General features: G+C 46.8%; 2 protein-coding genes and 1 long non-coding RNA gene across 6 annotated transcripts in view; 1 reads left to right on the top strand and 2 right to left on the bottom strand.

Annotated features, from left to right (window-relative positions):
* Positions 1-1,433: 1,433 nt before the first annotated feature.
* Positions 1,434-4,809, bottom strand: LOC144286954 (uncharacterized). Its single transcript, XR_013354915.1, has 4 exons — positions 4,232-4,809; positions 3,600-3,812; positions 2,018-2,125; positions 1,434-1,465 (listed from the first exon to the last, which is right to left on the bottom strand). It is a non-coding gene; the product is annotated as an uncharacterized LOC144286954 (long non-coding RNA).
* Positions 4,810-6,502: 1,693 nt separating this feature from the next.
* On the bottom strand, positions 6,503-10,730 carry MTNAP1 (mitochondrial nucleoid associated protein 1). The gene is made up of 3 exons (XM_077854068.1): positions 10,646-10,730; positions 9,450-9,581; positions 6,503-8,064 (listed from the first exon to the last, which is right to left on the bottom strand). The coding sequence occupies exon 3, from the start codon at positions 8,036-8,038 to the stop codon at positions 6,518-6,520; it is 1,521 nt and encodes a 506-aa protein (XP_077710194.1). The 5' UTR covers positions 8,039-8,064; positions 9,450-9,581; positions 10,646-10,730; the 3' UTR covers positions 6,503-6,517.
* A 12-nt stretch (positions 10,731-10,742) lies between these two features.
* The window catches only part of VCF1 (VCP nuclear cofactor family member 1), an 18,436-nt gene continuing 6,917 nt past the window's right edge, over positions 10,743-22,261 (top strand). Inside the window, exons 1-2 of one of the 4 annotated variants that reach the window (XM_077854090.1) lie at positions 10,743-11,295; positions 15,994-16,011. In XM_077854090.1, the coding sequence (XP_077710216.1) occupies positions 11,075-11,295; positions 15,994-16,011 (239 nt within the window). In that variant the 5' untranslated portion in view covers positions 10,743-11,074. Of the gene's footprint in view, positions 11,296-12,032; positions 12,346-15,911; positions 16,012-22,261 lie in introns of those variants that run through there. The other 3 variants (XM_077854087.1, XM_077854088.1, XM_077854089.1) reach the window with 3 other exon arrangements.

Below are 22,261 nucleotides of genomic sequence, written 5' to 3'. Positions count from 1 at the left end.
GAGCTTCCTTACATGGTGTCCACGTCGTCACTTGCGCCAGCGCTGCAGCTCTTTGGATAAACAGAGAAGTGTAAGGATCCAAGGGGCCACTCCTAAGGACTGTTTCTGCCTTTTGCCTGTATAGATCATTCTGGGTCCCTTCTGTTTTCTAGGTTTAGAAATAAAGTCTTTGGTGCAACTAGAAATGTCTGCTTCCCTTTCTTCAATTCAAAGATGTGAAAAACTACCTCTGGTATCAACCAAGTTGAGCCCTTTCAGACAGCTAAGCCTTTAGGGGGAAGCCTTTTCCCTGGGAAAGAAGTCAGTTGAGGTTTTAGGAGTCTCTGTTCATGCTGGACTGATCGGAAAGGAACCCCTCTTTGTCACAAATGGACAGGTGTGTCACATGATACCTACGAGGTGCCCAGCAATCCTATTTCTGCTGCTTGACCTGCTTTCCCAATTACTAGATACCCAATCAGTCCAAAAATCCAGTTAGTCATGTCTTATTTTTTAATTAAAAAAAATTAGTATTTTAGGTAGGCCTCATGCCCAACATGGGGCTTGAACTCATGGCCTTGGGATTAAGAGTCACGTGATTCACCGACTGAGCCAGCCGGGAACCCCAAGTCCTGGTATTCCAGAAATCCTATTAACCATTTATGAATTTTATTGGTACTAATGGTTTTCTTGTACTTTCACACTGCAAGTTTTCAGAAAGCATCTGGACTTTTTTTACCTGAAAAAAATACTAGGCTTTTTTGATATTCTGCTATATACAGTAGCATATTTTTTATAAGGCAATACTTAAAAAAAAATGAGAAAAGTTTTCTTGAACTAAAAGAGAAATGAAGTCCAGATAGTTTTCCTCCTGGTAAGACCTGACTCAAGCTGAAGCTCCTAACTAGAAGGGTGTTATTGTGTTTTAGATGGTGAAAGTAATGTTAATGAAGACTTCTGTGACCCTTAGACACATGAGTGACAGCTGTATTGTTTCTCCCCCTCTCTTGGGATATTTTGGGATAACCAAACCAAAGCTGTTTGGTTTCAATGTTAAAAAGTTCTAAGGCAGGAATTAAGAAGAGTGCTGATCTGGCAGGCAAACTACTTTAAGGAGAAAGCAGAAGACCACCAGATCTCCAGTGACAACCTCACGCAGAGCAGAGGAGCAATTATGTAAACTGTAGTCAAGTCTTATAAAGGTCATTATAACCAAAACCTCTAATAAGAAACCCCAGAGCCTCAGGCAGTGCCTCATTCACTGGGCATGTCAGATAATGCAATGCTATAATATAAAAAGCAATTCAGAGAATCCCCTGGAAGTCCCTGTAATGGGATGTAACCTGTGATATAGATTAAAAATATCAAAAAGGCTTATTACTCAGATGCCGGAAACTCCAGCCGCACCACAGGACGAAGTACCCCGTGAAGAGCATGGTGACGCCCCCAACTCCACTCCTCACGGTGGTGCTGCACCTGATCCAGCCTGTTTAAAAAGAAACATATCTTGTTGCTATGGTGAACTGTAACCAGGGCCGTGACCTGCCAGTTATTCAGGTTCTCCTAGTTAGCCTGGGCGGTGGGTTTGTAATGCACAGAACGTACCACCTACCACCACTTAGGTAATTTTTAAACAGATGAACAAGCTCAAATCTGGAAGACCTCAATTTTAATAAATTTGGTTACTCTTGTTTTGAGAGTTTGGCTGAAATCATAAGTGGGAAGGAGACTAATACAACTGTGTAGAGTCCTCCTGGCTTTGGGAGGATCGAGGTGGGCAAGGGAGAGGGGAGGGTAGGTGGCAGGGGGGATATTACAGAAATAAATTCTGTTCCGTAAGTGGCAGCTGCTGTTCTCCTAGCTTTAGTGTTCTCAACTACATCACATTCCAGGGTAAAAAAGAGAAGAGAAGGAAGACTCTACACTTGTCTCTTTGTTTTCCTTAGCCTTGCTGTCACAGCCATGGCTAAAGTAAGAGAAACTTTTCCAAAAGCTCGGAACCAGCAACACAACCCAACAGTCCGTGACTCCAGCTCACCTTTCTGGACAGCTCCCAAGAGCCTCATCAGAAACAAGTTGGAGGTTGTAAGTCTGGTCGGGGGTTCCAAACTCTTGAGAGCAGTCGAGCTTCTTTCCAACAAAGGAACTACGGTTCCAAACAGAAGGCACTGTGATGGTTCATCTAGAGTCAGTCTCTTTCCCGACACTTCGTGCCTGCAGTTCCCAGGGCCAGGCTGCAGGAAGTGTATCTAAACAGCTGGGTTACTGGCTCTGCGGAGCTGCATCTAGCAAGGCGCAGAGTCAAAGCAGTTGATTCCCAGTCAAAAAGAGGTTCTTCAAAAGGTTGAAGGAGCCCCTGGGGATCAGGACCTGGATACATTTTTGATCTGATGAATATAGTGCACAGATGATCCAGGTGTACATGTTTAATGAAATGAACTGCCTGTGTTTTCTCCAATTGGCTAAACATACTACCAGAAGGTGTGATTTTCTATTATAGTACCTACTGCTACTTGTCACTACACGTACCAGAGTCAACATGTGTACCCTGTTAGTCCACTGCTATTACTGACCAGCCAACATTTCTTATTTATGTTCGACATGTAACAAACTTAGAGCCAGGAAGGAGGGCTTATGCTATTTATTTATAGCTTTCCTATACCTTTTTTTCTGTTTTAATGACAGGTAGAGAATCTCTACTGTTGCTGTTCTCTGGTCTTGTTTGGCTTCATCAAGATAAAGGATAAAATAAGGCAAGTATTTATGACAGGTTCAGCAGATGAAATAAAAGTTGCTATGGATGTAAAAATGCTACCCAAATGATCATCACATTAAGTAACAATGAGAAAACCCATACTGGCTTCCAATAAATTACACAGAAGATAATTATTTTGCAAAGTGAAGATTAAGCTCTCTAAAAAAAAAAGCATGGCATAGTCCATTCTCGGAAAAAAAAAAGGAAAAAGGTGGTAAGAGACACTTGTGAAAACTACAATTGTAGAACCACTTCCCCTGCCATGCTAGAAACGGGGTGGTCCCTCCCTCAACTCTGTTCCTGCTTCTGCCAGCAGCCTCCTTCACTAAGGGTTCAGACTTGACTAAATGACATCAGTTCTGGCCCTGAGATGGGATTAAAAGCCCGAGGCCCAGGGCCAGCCCAGAATCCACAGAAATTCTGTGTGTGTCTCCAGTGTCATCCTTCCTGCTACTCAGGGACCCTGGGTTCTGACCTACAACCCTTTCTGCCTGGCTGTGGGCCCAGGACTGCTAACACCCACTGTCATCTCATTTAGACGTTATCCTTGACCTGCCAGTGTTGACATCCTTGCATCCCTAATCTAGTGACAATGGCTTCACTAATAGGAACCCTGGAACTGTCCCTACCTTTATACCTCTAACATTGCCTGTCACCCTTCTGGCCTCACTGCAATTCCAGTCAGGGGATTTGACTCACCCCTCATGTCTCTGGCTGTTGTCACAGGCTCTTTTATTTAAAACATCCCCTTTCATGACCTCCTTAGCTACTAGCAGACCCCACCCTGGCTTGTCATACTTCAGTTTTGCTCCAATCCCGACTACTCTGAGCCCCTTCCCCATGTGTGCTGTCTCAAGTATCTCACCAGGGTAGCTTATTGATGGAAATGCTGTTTGATGATGAGAGCAAGGCCTTTAAAAACCCACGATCGGGGCACCTGTGTAGCACGGTCAGTTAAGCGCCCAAGTCTTGGTTTCAGCTCAGGCTGTGAGCTCAGGGTTGTGGGATCAAGCTTTGTCTGGGGCTCTGTGCTTAGTGGGGAGTCTTTCTTCCTCACCCTGCCCCTCCCGCTTGTGTTCTAAAATAAATAAATAATCTTAAAAAAACAAAAACAAAAACAAACCCATGACCCTATAAAGGTTTCTTCACTTTCTGTTCTCCTAGTCCTACCAGTCAACTTTTGCATTCTGTAGTTCTATGAACTGTGTTTTCCAAACCTTTCTACCCCCATTTGTTTGCCAACACCTTCATCCTGGGTCTGAGGCCCCCTCCTCCAGTGGCCTCCCCAACACCAGCTGTACTCTAACTTGGCTCCTCTGTAGAAACACTTAAGAAACGTTTGAAGACAGAATTATTAGGGATGCTGGGTGGCTCAGTGGTTGAGCATTTGCCTTCGGCATGATCCCGGGGTCCTGGGATCGAGTCTCACATCCCTCTGCCTCTCTCATGAATAAATACCATCTTAAAACAAAACAAAACAAAACAAAAAACAACCACCTAGGATTAGACCTTTGCTTCAGGATCAGTCTTTGGGAATGAGGTCCAGGAATCTTTCATCTATGTGAAACTGTCAATTGTCCAGGTTTGGGATCCAAGGACTTAGATCTCTTCAACTGGAGGCCCGAAAGCCAAGGCACCTGAAATTGGCCAATACTCAGCCAAGTGCCCCCAGCTAGGTGCTCACAAGGCTTTTTCTGAAGAAAGGAAACCAATTTTTATTGCTGAGGACCCTTCTGACACTAGTACTTGCTGAGTATCTAGTAATTTAAATCTTGAACTTCTAAAAATCTATTTTTGTTAATGCTGGGAAAACTACTTTTTTTGGGTAGTAAGGATGTGAAAATCCTTCTCCCTAAACCTCACACGATGGCTCCTAATGCTGCCAAGTTCCATAAGCCTAATTCTCGTTACTGACTTACTGAAACCCAACTCTGTGGTGTCCTCAAAACTATCAGTCTGCAAAATTACTCAGAGTACTGCAGACTGTAACCGATAAAAAGAGGACAGAACAGCTTTGAACCTGGGGTGCCTGACTCGACTTAGAGTGTGTGGAGCCTACTCAAGATTATCTGACCACTTACTGTGTGAATGTGGGCAAATCACTTAACACGTCTGGGGCTCAGATTCTTCGCCCGTAAAGAGGGCAAGACTGTGACTTCAGTGACAGTCACCTGAGTTGCCAGGAGGGTTGAATGAGGTAATAATGCAACACACCTAGCAGTGTCTGATATTGTCATCATCTGACCGTTAGTCTCCTCCCCTTTTCTTCTGAAATGAAAAGCTTGTGTGTCAGAGACACTCCCAGCACTATTAAAGATAGTACAGGAAATAAGGAAGTTCCACTTGCCAGAAAGATTTGCCACGGGCCACTGCAAACCAAGAGGTACACAGATCTAACCACCACCTGTGTTTCTAGTTATGGCACACTTTTTGCAATATGGTCTAATAGAAAGGATGAAATGTGGTCTGGAGAGACCGTGCTCTACCTACAGCCCTACCACCTACTGGCAACATGACCTTGAACCAACCACTTATCCTCTGTGCCTGTTTAATCAAACCTGCAAAGCAGAGATAAAAATCACTGCCTACCTCTCAGAGTGGCAAGGTCGAAATAAGAAAATGGAAGCATTCTCAAAACAGAAGAGCAACACAAATGTCAGTGTAATTCTATGTCAACACGGAGAAGGGGTTTGAAAGCCTAACTTTGACCTTGAAACAGATTATAACTTCATAAAGAGGGCCTAGATGGTAGGTCTGTTTGAGCAAACTGGCAATCACTGCAGCAGGTGAGGAAGATGTAGCTTTAGATAGCAATATTCTTCACTTAATATTTGTTTTGAAATCTTTTTTTTTTTAAAGATTTTATTTATTCATGAGAGACTCAGAGAGACAGTCACAGGCAGAGGGAGAAGCAGACTCCATGCAGGGAGCCCGACGTGGGACTTGATCCCAGAAATCTGGGATCACGCCCGGAGCCAAAGGCAGATGCTCAACTGCAGAGCCACCCAGGCTTCCCTGTTTTGAAATCTTTTAAAAGAAAATGCTTTTCAGACCAGATGACTTGTGGTTTAGTGAATATGTAATAATTCACAAGATCTACTGGAGAGGAAATATATATCCCTGTAAGAAATATTAAGTAGTTCTTCAAGTGTGATGCTTTTCTGAGCTGCTACGGGTCTCCTGTTGAAGCTAAACTAAAAGCACTAGTGGATACTACATACACAAGAGATGAGTGCTGCATTACCTGTGCTTTCAGAAAACCTCTTTTAAGAAAAGGTTTTTAAGAAAAACCCTAAAGCTTCCTGGTGAGGAAAATGAAGAAACTTCATGGACTCTAACTACAGAGGCAGTCCAATAATTAAAGGTAAGGTCCCGCAGGAAAAAGTGAAAGTCCCTGAAATGGTAGGAACTTCCTGGTTCTGTGGGGCCACTTAACCCATTCCAGGAACTGCCAAGGAGCCACCAGACACCTTCTGAGGCGACTCAGTCTGTCCCATCTCTTTCCTCGACTCCTTACCGAAATCTCTCAAGACAGCCTGAATACTTGCCCTATGGCCAAGCCTCCTCCTGATGCGGAAACTCAAGTGATCAATGTCACCGGCCGACCTGGCCTAGTCCAGCCTTCAATGGTGCGTGCAGGGGAAGGGAGCGTGATAAATCACTGATACTAATTCTGGAGCAAGAATTAATGTTTTCAGAACAATTTTAAGTCTGGTTTACTGGAATGCCTAGGTAAAATCAAGCTAAATAAGCAAAAGCAGGAGTATTCTGAACCTTATTAATTCAAGAGGCACAGAGCTGTCTGGATGGGTGGGATGGCCCTTGTAAATAAGCATGTTTACCTTGTGACAGTCTCTCTCCCTGGGGATTGGTGAGCTGAGGCTTCTGGGCCATTGCATTCCAATACTGGGGCTTCCCTGGCAACACTCCTAGTCCAAGATAACCAGGATAGAGCTCTGGAAACCACTCCAGCCCCAGGGTGCTTGAAAGGGTCTTCCTATCAACAACGCCCATCTGACTGAAGGGGCTGGAGGAGGCGTGAGGCAGGACTGAATGTAAGGTCTGCTGGCACCCATGGTGTGATACTTGGGGCCCACAGCCAGATCTGTGCTGCATAGAAGCTCGTTCACTGTTCTCTGTTAATGCCTTCACATTGAGGACTTGGTTAGGACTGCAGGCTTCTGCTTTCTCTTCTTGAAAAAATCTGACAGCTAGAGAGGCGAGGCTTTGATTATGGGACTGTGATGCAGAAAGCAGCTCACTGCAGGCTGTCTCCCTTGGAGTGAACAAATGTAAACCCGGACCTTCATCTTGACATTTCTTCTCTGTGGCTGAATCACCACTACTAAAGTTCTCTGCACCACCGTTCAGAGAAGCCCATTCCTGCATTTCTAGCACAGATACGCTTTTCTCTCTATTTCCTTTGTTCCCACGTGTGTCTATTCCAAGCTTCTGTCCTTTTTCTTGGGTCTCCTTGACTTGGATGTCATTCACTGGGCTAACTTTAAAATTTATTTGTGATTCCATGTTTTCTTGAGTCTTGGAGTCTCTAACATCAGTAGAGACTTCTGAGAGGTGGTCCCTGGCCTTGGACACACTCTCATTGCTTGACAAAGATGTTGTTCTTTCAACCCCGTAACTGAGATTCATGGGAGAACTGTGATAATCACCAATAGGCATATCTAATAAATCTACTAGAAGCTTCTGTCTTGAGGAATCAATTTTGTCCAACCTTAAATTAGTAGAAGTGGTCGGTACATCATCGGGTAAGGCTGAAGAATATTTTCTATCTTGATTTGACAAAGAAGGTTCAACTGGGACAAGAAGTAAAGATGTTTCAGTTTCTGAAAGATTACTTCTACTTTCTCCTGATGCAGGCAAATCTTTGGCAAGTTCTGTTTTAGGAGTGGTGTTCTCTGATGCATAAAACTGAGCCTTCGTTTCTCCCTGGAAAGTAATCTTTGGCTTAGTATTTTTTAGCTTTTTGATGGAGCACTGAACTGTATTCTTAATGTCTTTATCTGCCTTTGTATTACTTTCCAAACCAACAGCCAGTAGTGGAAAAGACTTCACTGCCTGTTCTGGTTTGTATTTTACCAAGTCAGTATTTCTCTTCTTACTCTCCGTCTCTAACTCTCTCTCTTTAGTATTCTTGATGTCTGCGATTTTTTTCATTTTTTTAGTGTGTGGGCGTGTAGCTGGCTTGGACTGATCAGCAGGTACAGTTAGTCCTATCATCTTACAGTATGGCAAGTGGGATTTTAATCGTTTGAATGGCTTCTTACAGTAAGGACACACTTCCATCCTGGGTGAGTATCACTTTCCTATTCCTGAAAAAGGTAAATGCAAGATTATGAGGGGCACATAATTGGAAAATATTAACATTTCATTTGTATGTGTATCTTTCATTTGGAAGAAACTTGAAGTTTTAAAAAATTTGTTGTGACTTACTTTTTCTTACAGAGATAGAAAACAGGAAACACAGGTAGTTTTAAGATAAATATTCTTGTCTCTACTTCCGTTTGGCATTTTACATTTCTTAAAGTCTTCCATTCATTTACTAATGAATCATTAGTAAAAAACAACCAAAAGGGTTTTATCGATATCCCTAACTAGTAGATAAACAAAGCCAAAAGACCTAAATCTAAGAAATTAATGGCTAATGGAAGCAAAAGTTGTCCAAAATACGAGTCAGGGAGTGCCTAGGGGGTTGTTGGTTAAGCATCTGTCTTCAGCATAGGTCATAATGCTCAGGTCCTAGGATCCAGCCCCTAGTAGGATTCCCTGTTCAATGGGGTCTGCTACTTCTCCCCCTGCTAGCTCACTCTCCTCAAATAAATAAATAAATAAATACACCATTAAATCTTCAAAATACCAGATTAAAATGTTTGCTCTTTAAGATTACAGCAAATCAACTAGTTACTGCCTGAGGATAAAGAAAGTGTTAAAAGTCCTAAATACATCAACTAAGAATGGTGAACAGTAAAAACTCAGGCCAGGACCTGAAGGCTGTTGGTCAGAGTCACGGTTTTCAAAGCGGTACATGGGAGATCCACTACACTGTAGTACAAGAGGCTATTAGACCTTCCATCATTTCTGCATGAGAAATGAAGCTCTAACACCGTACGAGTAACATGCATACACACATTTGTGCACATGTAAAAGGGTTTATGATGAACAAATGATAACATACACGGAGGGGAACACGGTGCTCTACTGTTTTCTTTATAGTTTGCAGTGCAGTAGACCCCTGGGCAAATTCGTTTGGTTTGAAACCTTTGTGATATTCATACCATGCAAAAACATGAAAAAATAATGAATACCCTGTACCACTTGTCCCTCTTGGAGCACTGAGCCTGGCACAGGACAGCGGTGGAATGGATTCCTTCTCTAGATACAAACATGCAGACACTATCACCACAGAGGGCTATGCCTGTGAATACATTTTGATCACTAAATAGGGGAAGAAGTGAGATGGAAACCACTTATAAACAAAATAGACAATCCTGGCCAATCCATTTAGGATCCTCTATGAACTTGAGCAAAACAAGGCTGTTCCCCGCCAAACAAAAACAAAAACAAAAACAACCTTGTAATTATTCTTCCTTTGGAAGTAACCCCCTTCACGATATGATCAACGGGCCGCTGGCTTTAAAAATGTGCACAACTGAAGCCTACTTGAAAGGTCCTGCACCCTCACGTGGTAGCGTCTTACCGTGGGGGACGGACCACTTTCCTACTGGAGCTTCTGCACCAGAATGCTAATTCTGTGGTCGTTTCTCTTGGATCTGCATGCCTCACGGTCGCAGTTCCCCAGTCGGGCAGGACTGGGTTTCAACGATCGGCCCTGCACAAGACACCATCAGAAAAGAGACTCGACTGCACAGCCAGCGAAGGGATGCGGCGCGGCACGGAATCGGTGCTCCGGGAAGCAAACAGTTAAAGCCGCGCCCGCCGGCCTGGAGCAGGGCCCGGAGGACTCCAGCCCGCCGCCCCTCCCACGACGGCGCCGCGGGCTCCCCAACCCCGCCCCCTCCCCCCCAGCCGCGGTACCTGGCCCGCCCCCTCCCCATCCCCGCCCCCTCACTTAGCGGCGGGCTCCCCAACCCCGCCCCCCGCCCTCAGCCGCTGTACCTGGCCCGCCCCCCCATCCCCGCCCCCTCACCTAGCGGCGGGCTCCCCAACCCCGCCCCCAGCCGCGGTACCTGGCCCGCCCCCTCCCCATCCCCGCCCCCATGCCCCCCCAGCCGCGGTCCCCCGCCCGCCCTCCTCCCCGTCCCCTCCCCAGCCCCGCCCCCCGCAGCCGTGGTCCCCGGCCCGCCCTGCTCCCCGCCCCACTCCCCATCCCAGCCCCGCCCCGCCCCCTCCTCCCCTCCCCTCCCCGCCGCGGTCCCCGCCCCGCCCCCCCTCCCCGCCGCGGTCCCCGCCCCCCCCTCCCCTCCCCTCCCCGCCCCCCTCCCCGCCGCGGTCCCCGCCCCGCCCCCCCTCCCCTCCCCGCTCCCCGCCGCCCCTCCCCTCCCCTCCCCAGTTCCCGCCCCGCCCCGCCCTGCTCCCCCCTCCCCCTCCCCGCCGCGGTCCCCGCCCCACCCCACCCCCCCGCCGCGGTCCCCGCCCCGCCTCCCCTCCCCTCCCCGCCGCGGTCCCCTCCCCGCCGCGGTCCCCGCCCCGCCCCGCCCCTCCCCGCCCCGCCCCCCGCTCCCTCACCGTTTCCGGAAGCCGAGCCGCCGCTTCCCCCGAGGGGGCGGGGCCCGCCGGAGCCGCACGGACGCCGAAGGGGCTCGCCCGCCCCCCGACCGAGTCCCCGTCCCCCGGGAAGCACCCCGCCCCGCCCCCCCCGACACGGGCCGTGGGCCGCAGGACACAGCCCGACCGGCCGCGCCCCGCCCCGCCCGCCCCGAGCGGCGTCCTCACCTGGCCAGGTGCGGCGTTCCGGAAGCCCCCGCGCCCGCGCCCCCGGCCCCCGGCCCCCGCCCCGAGCCGCGGCCTCAGCCGTGCAGGACCCCGCCGCGGGCCGCCCGCGTCACTGCCTGACGCCTCCCAGCCGTGCTTTCAAAAGCCCCGTCCGCGCACAGGGGCCTAACTCAGGTCCCCGCGCCGTATTATGAGGACACCATTTAGTCCGGTTTGCACCTGGGCTGACTGCGGCGGCGTGGCCGCTCGGCTGCGAACAGGCGAAAGCCGAGGCCGCCTCTCCCGAGGCCCTCCCCGCCCCCGCAGGAGCTCCGGGGGGCCCCGCCCCGCTCGGGGCCCGCCTCTTCCTGGGGGCGGGGTTACCGGTCGGCGCGGCCGGGCTCGCGCCAGTGCGCAGGCGCGAGAGGGCGGTACCACGGCGGCCGCGACATGGGGGGGCGCGGAGCGGACGCCGGAAGTCGCGGCGGTACGGGTCCCACCGAGGGGTACGCGCCGCCGGCAGCGTCCACCCGCGCCGCGGCCAGAGCCAAGGCCCGAGGGGGTGGGCGTGGCGGCCGCCGCAGCGCAGCCCCGTCGGTTCCCTCGGCTCGCGGCGCGGCCCCGCGTCGCTCCCCTCCACCGGCTGCCATGAGCGAGCGCCTCCGCCCCAGGTGAGACCGCGGGGACCCCCTTCCTCCCCAGCCCTTGGCGGGGGCTGAGCCGAGGGCGCGCGGGGCGGGGGGTCCGAGCGGGCGTGGGCGCTGCGACTGTGCCCCTGGGTGCCGAGCGGCCCGGGAGGGGGCGGGGAGCAGCCGGGGAGCAGCCGGGGCAGGAGGAGGGATGCGCCAGGACCTGGTCCCCGCGGTGCCGGAGGGGTCACTCGCCGGGTCCCCCCCCCGGGCCTCCCTACTTGGAACGCAGCCTGAACGGCCCCGGGAGAGAGGCAGTGGCCCTAAAGCCCGCCTGTCCTAAATTTAGGAGGGTGGGGGGATGGGAGGACGGTCGGGTCCGAGGGACGAGCCCCCATCGGCGTCCTGCGGGGCCGGGGCGCGAGGCTGCCGCGTCCCCAAGGTCAGGCGGGAGGGTCGGCTGTGACCTGCCGCGGGGAGGGATGGGGAGGCGCGGACGGTTGTGAGCGTGGAAGGACAGGTGCGGTGCCCAGAGCGGCTCGTCGGGGCTCAGCAGGCAGGTTCTAAGCTGTCTGGACGCGGGGCCGTTTGCCTCCGAAGGCGGGAGGTGGGGCTGCACCGCGCTGCTGCCCCTGGGCCCCTGGGCCCCTGGGCCCCTGTGCCCCGAGCCTGGCCTGGGCCCCGGCCTCCCCCGGACCGACGGCGGCTGCCTCTGCTCGGCGCGCGCGGGCTTCTGTCTGTCTCATCATCGCCTGCCTCCCCCTTGTAAGAAGGTAGGCGGGGGAGGCGAAAGTGGGGCGCGGGCACCCCAGGTGAAGAGGAGCAACTCCACCTCCGGTTAGAAGAACCCCCTCCTCGTCGTGGGATCCCAAGGCCCGACACCGCCCTTCTTCTCATGAGGAAACCGAGTTCACCTGGTCCGCGCCCCTCTTCCCGGGTTGCCCGCTCTTCTCCGTAAAGCCCAAGCGAGTCCAGGAGGATCGCCTCGGCCAGGTTCTGCTGCATCTCTTCTTGTTGCTCCGTGTTTATCCATTGGCTCCGAATGGAATTGGCAGTCTTCGCACGGAGATCCTGCGCCGGCCCCGGAGGATGGTTAATTCGGGGATGAGGATCCTGGGAAACATCCTGAGGTTTTATTTGGTCCAGTAGGGAAAAACCTAGGGTCGCCCGTACTAATGCACTGGGTTATTGGATGATTGAGTCTCGGGTACGTAGTGAGTGGGGGCATGAAAAAGCCCGCTTGTAGTAGGAAAAAAGAGCGGTCTAAGTTTGAAATGAGAGGCCCAATTGGACCTGGCATTGGAATTAGGAACAGGAACCTTTGGCAGAGTAAGCCAGATCTACCTGCCGTTGTTTTCCTTCCCAAACCTGGTTGATCCTTCTGATAGTTTCTTGTGATGTCTCTGTATCTGAAAAAGCCTACATATTTCCTGCAGAAAGATTTCTTTTACCCACGGCTGGATAAGCAAATCTGAATGTGCTTTTTTATACCGTAGCAGATGCCTTTTATCTAGCACACAAATAACCCCAGCGTGTTTATACTGGTAACATCATTGCTATAAAAGAAACCATGTGATTTGGACTGGGGCTTCTCACCTACTTTTTCACCCAGTGTTTCATGGAATATGACGGACCAGCTCTGCCAGCTGCGGCTGTCATAATATCTGCAAGTCAGTTCAGTTTTCTAGATCTGTTTTCTCAATTTTAAGATAAGGGGTTGATCTGAGATGGTGATTTTTCAGACTGTTCCAAAATATACTGGGATGGCCATAGAAGGGAAGATGTATGTCAAAGAAACCCCTACTTTAACCAAAAGAAGTCCTTTGTTTCTTTTATATATGAGTGTATACACGTATATATGTGTGTGTGTATATATACACGTATACGTATATATGTAATATGTATAAAAGAGTGTATACACATCTATATATGTGTGTATAGATGCATATACGTATATGTATACATATATATGTGTTGAGGGATTACCCCCCACCCCCAGAGAAAGAAAAGGGCTCTGTTACTTTTTTTTTTTTTTTAAAGTTTGAAAAACACTAATGTGGATACTCTTAAAGATTTCTTCTATGCTCAGTTTCTAGGAGATGACAGGAAGATTGGAAAGAAATGAAATGATGGGTAGTGATGTAATCAGCCATCCTTAGAAGTAGCAGATGCTAAACAACAATCTGTAACTAGATGCCTGGGGAGAATATAATCAATTATATGGGGGCTGCTAAAATTATAACCTGGTCTGTTGCATTAATATGGAAGGCTGTAATCTGACTTTGTGAGTAAGGTTGAACCTGCTATAATCTTGGCAATTATTAACAATACTGTTAAAAGAATATTTCAAGGATGGAATCTGCAAAGAGTCTAGAAAAGGAGAGAGAACAGGAGGGCTCATTCTTAATCCAGTACTATCCAAAGGAGAGGGCCCCTGACAGGAGCTAATTTGGGTGACCTGAGAAAGCAGCTGGGTATAAGGCAGGGATATTTCATGGTACTTGCCCAGAAAGTTAGTTGGAATCTGAAAAAACCAGCCCATCCTTTTTGTTCTTACACTTTGCCTGAGAACCTTCTTGACATTTCTTTTCTTGTCATTGGGTAGCTATAGCCTGGATTATAAATGAGGACATTGGAAACTTTGGGTCAGGCTCATAAGCGGTTAGAGTAGCTCAGCAGCCCAGAGCACAGTCAGCTGCTGGCATATTGATAAGAGTTTGGAGGCCAGCATTCAGTGAGTTTCCCTGGGGTGTCAACTGGCCTTCTGTTGGACCTTGCTGTGTCACTGCTGCTCATCTCCAAAACAATTCTCTGGTCATATTATGATGAAAGTAGTAATTCCTTGGTTCAAATCTGTGGTAGTAGCACATCCACTTAAATGAGTATCAAACCTGCTTTTCACCTAGTTTTGAGCCTCAAAATACTTCAAAGTAACGTGCAGTTAAGATCTAAAACCCTGGGAGAAAGGTTACAGAGCAGAAATGATGGTCTTAGAAACAGACGAGTCTTAGAACGAGGCCAGTGGTATACCCCTTTGCAGCTTGGTTAATGCTTTATCAGAACCACACACTCCCAATTTATCACTCCAAGCCTCAACTGGATCTATACTCATTAATAAAGTTAGATGTGTTCAGATTTCAGGAGTATTGCAGAATACAGGGAATTGAGCTCAGGGTGAGAACTTAAATTTTCTCTGGTATCAAGACTTCAACTCAGAACCTTAGGATCATGCACCTGCCGTAGTATGCCACACTGATCCCAAAGAAAATGTACAGTTGTGTAGATGATGCTGTGCTCAAATTCAGCACTTTCCCCAAAGCTGTTTTTTCCTCTTGCTATAGAAATTTGAATCTTTTAAGGGTTTTCATTATAACAGATTATGCTGCTTTGTATAAACTGGCCTCTTGCCAGTGCTATCCAGTGGCATTTTCTGCAGGGATGGGAATGCCCTGTATCTGTGCTGTCCAGTACAGTTGCCACTAGCTACCTGTGGCCTTTGAACACTGAAAATGTAGCTAGTGTGACTAAGGAACTGGATATTAAATTAAATGTAAATAAGCTCATGTGGCTAGTGGCTACCATACTGGACAGCACAGTTGCAGGCAGCTTGCCTTCAAATGATGCCTTCTCTAGTTTATTTCTATTTTCTAGAGTTTTCTAGGGGCTTAGAAGTCCTTCAAGAAGCACTTTTTTTTTTTTTTTTTTAAGATTTTATTTATTCATAAGAGAGAGAGAGAGAGGCAGAGACACAGGCAGAGGGAGAAGCAGGCTTCATGCAGGGAGCCTGACGTGGGACTCGATCCCAGGTCTCCAGGATCACACCCCAGGCTGAAGGCGGCGCTAAACCACTGAGCCACCGGGGCTGCCCCTTCAAGGAGCACTTCATTCTTGAATCAAGTATATACAGATTGTGTCTGTTGTGCATCTGTGGGAAATGTGTGGTTCTGTGGGAAATGTGTGGTTTTTCCTTAGACCTGAAGATTTTGAGCAGCGTGTGCTGTAAACTCAAAGTAACAATCTGGTGAAATGACATACAATACGTGCGTGCATGGTGACGGTGTAGAGTAACAAGAGTTAATGTGTCCCCAGAGCAGCCTTTCCAATGATGGTTGGGAGGAGTGATCTAATACGTGAGAGGGCGTTGAGCTTTTGTTGCATGTAGTAATTGGGGGAAAATCAGGGATGAAAGAAAGCTGCAGATTAGAGACCCCTGGACCTCTGATGATACTGCTGGGGTACGTGGGCAGAGGCAGCCACTCCTGTCTTACATACTGTCATATGGAAGGGGGTCAGATGAAATAACCTGAAATTGTGATTTCAGGAAATGCAGAGGGAAGATAACCTTAATGAGGTGGAATTTGGAAGCTTAGTCATTAGCATCACCCTGTACTTATTTATTCCCAGTAGGCATTTAAAGTTGCCAAGCTTCTTTTTAGAAGTCAGTTGTACTAATTTAAGCTCGCCCCTACTGCTGCTATTTTATATTTTCACTCTTTGTGGCCAGCGATGGTGTACTTCCACTTTTTACCTATTGGGATAGCATATGACGAGTTGTGTTTTATCAGGCAAGAGGGCAAATTTGTTGTTATGATTTACAATTTCAGGTGTCCAGAGGATCAATTATTGGATTTTTTTTTCTTCTTGTGATTTAATTTCAGGAAAAGGAGAAGGAATGGCAATGAAGAAGACCACCATCTTCCCCCGCAGACCAAAAGGAGTAGTAGAAACCCTGTCTTTCATGATTCCTGGGACACAGAGGTAGGAAGTGTGGTCAGAGTCTCTGTTGTTTTCATTGACTTGAGCTAAATAACCCAGTTTCTTTGTGTACTTAAAATTATTCTTCGAATAAATAAAACTGATCTTACTTGATTGCAGTGGTTTCAACTTTTTTTTGAGTCATGGCTCCTTTGAGGAAGCTGTGTACCTTTTCCCCAGCGAAGCGGTATATCTCTGCACATATTAGTACATACACACAGCCCAGAATTTGTTAGAAGTTTGATGGACTTTGGGAAGTTCATCTTTGAGCTGTCTAGTTGAATTTCAGAAACCCAGCTATTTTCTAATAGTTTATGAGCCATTAATTATTCTTAAGACAAGTATATTTTGTTGCTTTCATTTATATGTCTTTTATGAGAAGCTACATAAATGTTCAGAATAGATTATGTATACACAAAATCCTATTTTTTTTAAGTGTTACTACTTTTTTTATCATGTTGTTCTAACATGTTGCAGGGTGGAGGGGAGCCAGTAGGGAGAGGGGGAAACAGCTCCTGAAATTTTGGTTTCCTGAAAAGAGAGCTTTGGCAGAGTTTCTGTGCCCGCTCTAGGGACTGCCCTACAGAGGAAGGAGGCTAACATTTAAATGACGCCTCTGATCATTTACATACCGGAAAATTGTGACCCTTAACACCTTGTCACCCCGACTGAGAAGCTCCTCTCTGGCAGAGATCCCTGAGCCATATAATTTAAAGCAGAACTCTGTGTATCACAGAAACTCCGCATATCACAGTTTTTGCACAACCAAAATAATTTGTATTTTAATTAATTCTTGGTAATAGGATTTGACCTATATCCAGTCTTTACCTGAAATCCAAAGTTACCCTCCCCCCCACAAGGGGCAAGAAATCCGTTAACTCTCACATAGGTCATACACATGAATGTGTTATGTGGGACGGTTAATGAACAAGCACAGATTCGATCCTTCTGTGTGGAGACTTGAGTTTCTGTAACTCCTATCCCCCTTTTAACAATCTCCGGGAAAAACAAGGCTTTTTTCCTTTTTTCTTGTGTTGTAAAAATGATTAATAGAAAAGCAATTGAGCTTTTGTTTAATGTGACAATTGGAGGATGAAAGAAAAACAGAGATTAGAGGCTTCCATGAGCATCCAGTGATGAAACTGTGACAGTAATTGAGTTTCCATTATTCTTTTAGATTATAAGTCTATTAGAAGAGCGAGCGTTCAGTGATTATTTTCTCCGTATCAGTATTTCTTTACTTGTGTCTGCAAATCCTGCTAAGTGATGTTTATATTAGTTCAGAGGTACAGTCGGTCTAACTTTTTGTATTGATCATTCACCCTCTGTTTATGTCGTGATGACTGGGAACAGGATTATAAATTGTCATCTAAAAAAATTAGACACTTCTGATATCTTATTTTCAGTAAGACTCTTGGTAGTTTTGTTTTGTTTTAATTGCCGTTTATAGAAAATGATCTTTACTCCCTTTCTAAAACCTGTGCATTGGTATCACAGAAGCAAACAATGTATTGTTAATCAACTTCTTGGTTCATGTGTCTTGTTCTTACTTGTTCAAAGAAATGGAGTGGCTAAACCACTCTGTAATCATTAGTCTGAAAGATGGACTAGCTTGCCTTTGTTACACTTAACAGGCAGTGCAGGCACTTTTTATTTGTCTTGGTAATCTGAATTTACTGGTAGACCCCGCCTGGATTCTTATGACCATCCCATTCAGCCCTGCAGACTGGTTACCAGCGCTCTGAATGTGTGGCCTCTTGTGCTCTGCTTCTCCAGGGGTGGAGTTAACAAGTAATGAGGCCAGGTCAACCGAGGGCGGGCTAGAGAAGCAAAAAGCAGAGGAAAAACTTTTAAAATGGGAAGTTAAGCCCTGAATAATTGAATCCTCACCACTGGAATGTTGTCATGTTTATAGCACAAAACTATTAAGTTTAGGGGGCAGTTGGCTGCTTTTTGACAATTGGGTATGAAAAGGAAAATAATAAAATGACTCATTATTAGTAGATTACTTTTTTTGTTAATTTATGTAATCAAATATTAATGAAAATGTTATTTTTTAATTCTAAATTAGGGCCAATGAGGTGAGTTTCCTAAAGCCTAACTCAGTGAAGAGAAACTGTTTCTTGTGTCTTTCCTGAAATACTTAAGTCATTTTAGAATTCTTTTGCATGTGCCTTGAAGAACTTTTGTTTGGAAGGAGTTTGCTTTAATTCTGAGATAATTAAGGTTGTTGTTTTTTTTTTTTTATAATTTCCAAAAGTTGTATTTTTCTCCTAACTGTAATAATACTGCCACATACCAGGAAATTAAGTGTGTAAGGTGTTTGAATTATGTATGCCACAAGTAAATCACAATTATCTATAAAATGGAAATAGTAAATATCTCTTCCTAGATACCACGAAGGTGAAGAATATGAACTGACTTGGCAGATGAGTTATATAAAGAGAAACTTTTAATCTACTTGTGCATTTTCTTCCTGTTATTTTTGTAGGTGGTATTATCTCTCCTTTTCAGGTGGGAAAACTGGAGTACAGAAAAGTAAAGTGGTTTGCCTAAAGATGCACAACTAATTAGAGGCAGGGTTGGTGAGCCCAGAGCTTGGCTGGTGAGCTCTCTGCTCTTGACCATGGTATGTGCCGTCTCCCAGAATACAGGCCGGAAGTTCTGAGAGATTTTGCTAAATATATCCAGAGGCAGCTAGGTCCTAGACTTCTCTCAAATCATAGGAGCAGAGAGAAAGAATTTTCTTGCTCCTGTAGCTGGAAAATATTTTTCCAAATAAATGCTATGATACAGTATTAGCTTGAAAGCAATTTTATATCTCCAGCTAGAAAAAGGGAAGAAATTGGCGTCTAAGGTTATTTTCAAAACTTTAATTGGTGTTTGAAACAAAGGCCTTAAATTTTAACTCCAATGACTTAGATTTAATGATTTGTGAGCCTTAGGATACTATTTTAAAGTTGAGATATAATTTACTGGTATGGGAACAAACTTTTTTGTAACACCAGGCTAGATGAATCGTGGTAGTTAACGTATAAGTCAGGCTCATTTTTCTCATTGAGCAAAAAGTGAAATCATTTATCAATCTGTGTCTTCCTATTGGGTCTTGCACAAAGGCACATTCCTGATCTTGGACAGTTATTTGGACGGGTAAAAACTAGCTGGATTTAACTTTAATTTGTTCTCTAGGGGTGGCCTTATTGGTTTGAATTTTATCTCAATTTGTAGTAGAGGAATGCTCTTTGCTTTCAGCTTTAATATTTTTATTTTTTATTTTATTTGTTCATGAGACACAGAGAAGCAGAGACATAGGCAGAGGGAGAAGCAGGCTCCATGCAGGGAGCCCGATGTGGGACTTGATCTGGGGCTCTGGGATCACACCCTGAGCCAAAGGCAGACGTTCAATGGCTGAGCCACCCAGGCGTCCCTCAGCTTTAATTTTTTTTTTTTATGATAGTCACACAGAGAGAGAGAGACAGGCAGAGGGAGAAGCAGGCTCCATGCACCGGGAGCCCGACGGTGGGATTTGATCCCGGGTCTCCAAGATCGCGCCCTGGGCCAAAGGCAGGCGCCAAACCGCTGCGCCACCCAGGGATCCCCAGCTTTAATATTTTTATCTACAAATTACCTTAGACGTTTCCACGGAAATGTGGCTTTGGTTACATAGGCGAATGCCTTTAAAAAGGTGCTGCTACCTGGGTAAATAAAAGCAGAACATTTTTTAAATGCAAAGGCCTCAGTTTGGGGGGTTGTTTTTGAAAGGTACTTAACCTACCAAGACCATTAAAATTTTTCAGATCACTACAAAGTAACAAGGAAAGAGAAAACACAGAGAACAAACAAGTGGCTTGACCTTAGCAGCCTCTGCCCTTTATTCCCCCCTCCCCTTTTGGGTCTCTACTGGAAGGGGGGGAAAGTTTTCATGTTTAACCCCAAAATCTTTTTTTTTTTTTAATTTTTTTTTTAAATTTTATTTATTTATGATAGTCACATAGAGAGAGAGAGAGAGAGGCAGAGACATAGGCAGAGGGAGAAGCACGCTCCATGCACCGGGAGCCCGACGTGGGATTCGATCCCGGGTCTCCAGGATCGCGCCCTGGGCCAAAGGCAGGTGCCAAACCGCTGCGCCACCCAGGGATCCCTAACCCCAAAATCTTAAGGGGTATTCTTAGTGTGAGTGCAGAGACCTGACCAAAAAATAACAACCAGGGGGACCCATGTGTCATTACAATTAGGATTCTCTAGACCCATTTATCTTAACTGATAAGAATTAGCTGAATATTAGGTGGTTTTTTTTTTTAATAGTGTGGATTTAGATGACAATGGGAATAGTTAATATAATTTTTCTAAAAGTATCTTAAGGCTCTTAGTTTTTGCCCTTTCTCATCTTCAGTCTGTCGGGAGGGTAGGAGGTACATTCCAAGGGACAGAAGTGTTTTTGGTGAAACTGTTAGGGTGTGTGTTGTGTTTAAAAACCTTGTAGCAAATGAACTCTGAAATTAACTTCTAAAACAGTCTGTTCAAAGTAGAGGAGCCGGCCTTTCCAAAATTAGTCTGATTTTTAGCATACGTTTTAAGAAACTTTGCTCAGGCGTAAGTCCTTGAAGTGTGAGTAATACATTGCTTCAGCCCACAGCATAAAAAGCTGCACCAGGCAGTTTCTTACTGACACTGAATGTTAAGTTTGTTAAGTAATGAGTACACACGTGTTTTTCTACAGGTTAGGATTATTTTTGGCCTGTTGAAATTTAAATAAAATGAAGTGATAGTAGAGCAGTCTAGGTAGGAAGGAACTTAACATTGTGTGGTCCTACTTCATCTTGTAAGGGAAACTGAGACACAGAAAGGATAGGCTCTTTACTCAGGGATGCAGAAGAGCAACCACCTGCATTGTCTTTCCTTGCATAGTTAGAAAGTGGTTTTAATTAGCCCACGGAATTCATTTGGAATCTTACCGCCTCGCTGATAATAGCAGACTTGGAGCTTTCTTAAATCATTGGGCACTTTGGAAGCACAGAACTTTCCATTAGATGCTCTGACAGACTTGGCAGGGATCATCTCTTGCATGTACTCCAAACTCTGCAGTGGACTTAGAAGGCACTTCATCATGACCCCAGGAAGGGCGTGTGTGCGATGAGCCAGAGTTGTTTGGTCTCTTGAGGCTCATGTAAATGGAAAAGCACCAGTGAATGGGGGAGATGGAGGCGATGGGAAGCTGGGAGTTAAAAGAAAATCAAATACACTGCCAGTCTGCTTTTCCAATTAAGAAGAGAAAGTGTGCAGCTCTAGGTAATAAATAGACACATATTCTGGTTCTCCTTTTATGAAGCAGAGGGACTCTGTAATTAATATTCCTGTCTGGAGGGCCTTCTAAAGATTATTAGCATGAATGGTCTTTAGAATTGTTTTGTTTCTACCATGGGCATCACATCACGGGCTGTCTCTTAAACTGACTTCGCCCCCTGGGAAGATGGAGCTGGGTGGAGGGGAGGCCAAGCTGAGGGGCCGAGAGTTCTTGACCTCTGCTCTAGAATTTCGGTCCTGTGGATGGTCGGAGAACCTGAGCTCCCTAGCGTGCCTTGCCTCAGGGTCAGGATTTATATAACACACGCTCTTCCTTCTGCTGCGGGAAGTGCCCCTCTGCCTTCTGTGTCGCTCTATCTCCTGGCGAGGCCCCTCAGCGACCCCCCAGTATGCCTCCCTTCTCTCAGTCCCTCCAGCGTCGTGTCCCCGAGTCTCCTCTCCACCCTGCCCGTGCTTCGGCTTTCTTCCCCTTCCCCAGTCGGCTGGCTGGCGCTGTTCCATCTGCCTTCCCTCCTCCGCTCCTTCCCTCTGGACCCCAGTTTCCTTCCCAACACCCCTGAACCGTTCCTCAAGGCTCACCTGTGCTCTTTGCATTCAGCAGACACGTACTGAGCACCTAGTACTTTGCCAGCTCGGTTGTCTCTCCTTGGCCTGTGATGCACCCCCTTTGATTGACATTGCCTGCCACAGACTTCCCGCGGGCCTGCTCTCCTGCTCGAGGCGCAGAACCCTCTTCCTGCGTGGAGATCTGAGCAGGTCTTCTGTGCAGACTTCAGGGCACTTGGTCATCGAGCCATACCCGCTCATGGATAGTTCATCTGACCGACTGTGCTGGAGTGGCCCGCCACGGCCCGCCCTTAGCTTTACCTCCCCAAACACTCCTTCCTCCTGGTTTTGCTCTCCTTGTGCTCCCAGTTTGTCACATCCCGCTTGCTGAAACTCTTCTTCG

The sequence above is a fragment of the Canis aureus genome, chromosome 16, assembly GCF_053574225.1.
Source record: "Canis aureus isolate CA01 chromosome 16, VMU_Caureus_v.1.0, whole genome shotgun sequence".
In the NCBI taxonomy this organism is placed as follows: Eukaryota; Metazoa; Chordata; class Mammalia; order Carnivora; family Canidae; genus Canis; species Canis aureus.
The sequence above is the reverse complement of the archived record's forward strand: the minus strand, read 5'-3'. Positions and strand labels throughout refer to the sequence as shown.

Excerpts from the sequence above, each read along its gene's own strand:
- MTNAP1 (XM_077854068.1), bottom strand. The coding sequence starts at position 8,038 with ATGGAAGTGTGTCCTTACTGTAAGAAGCCATTCAAACGATTAAAATCC.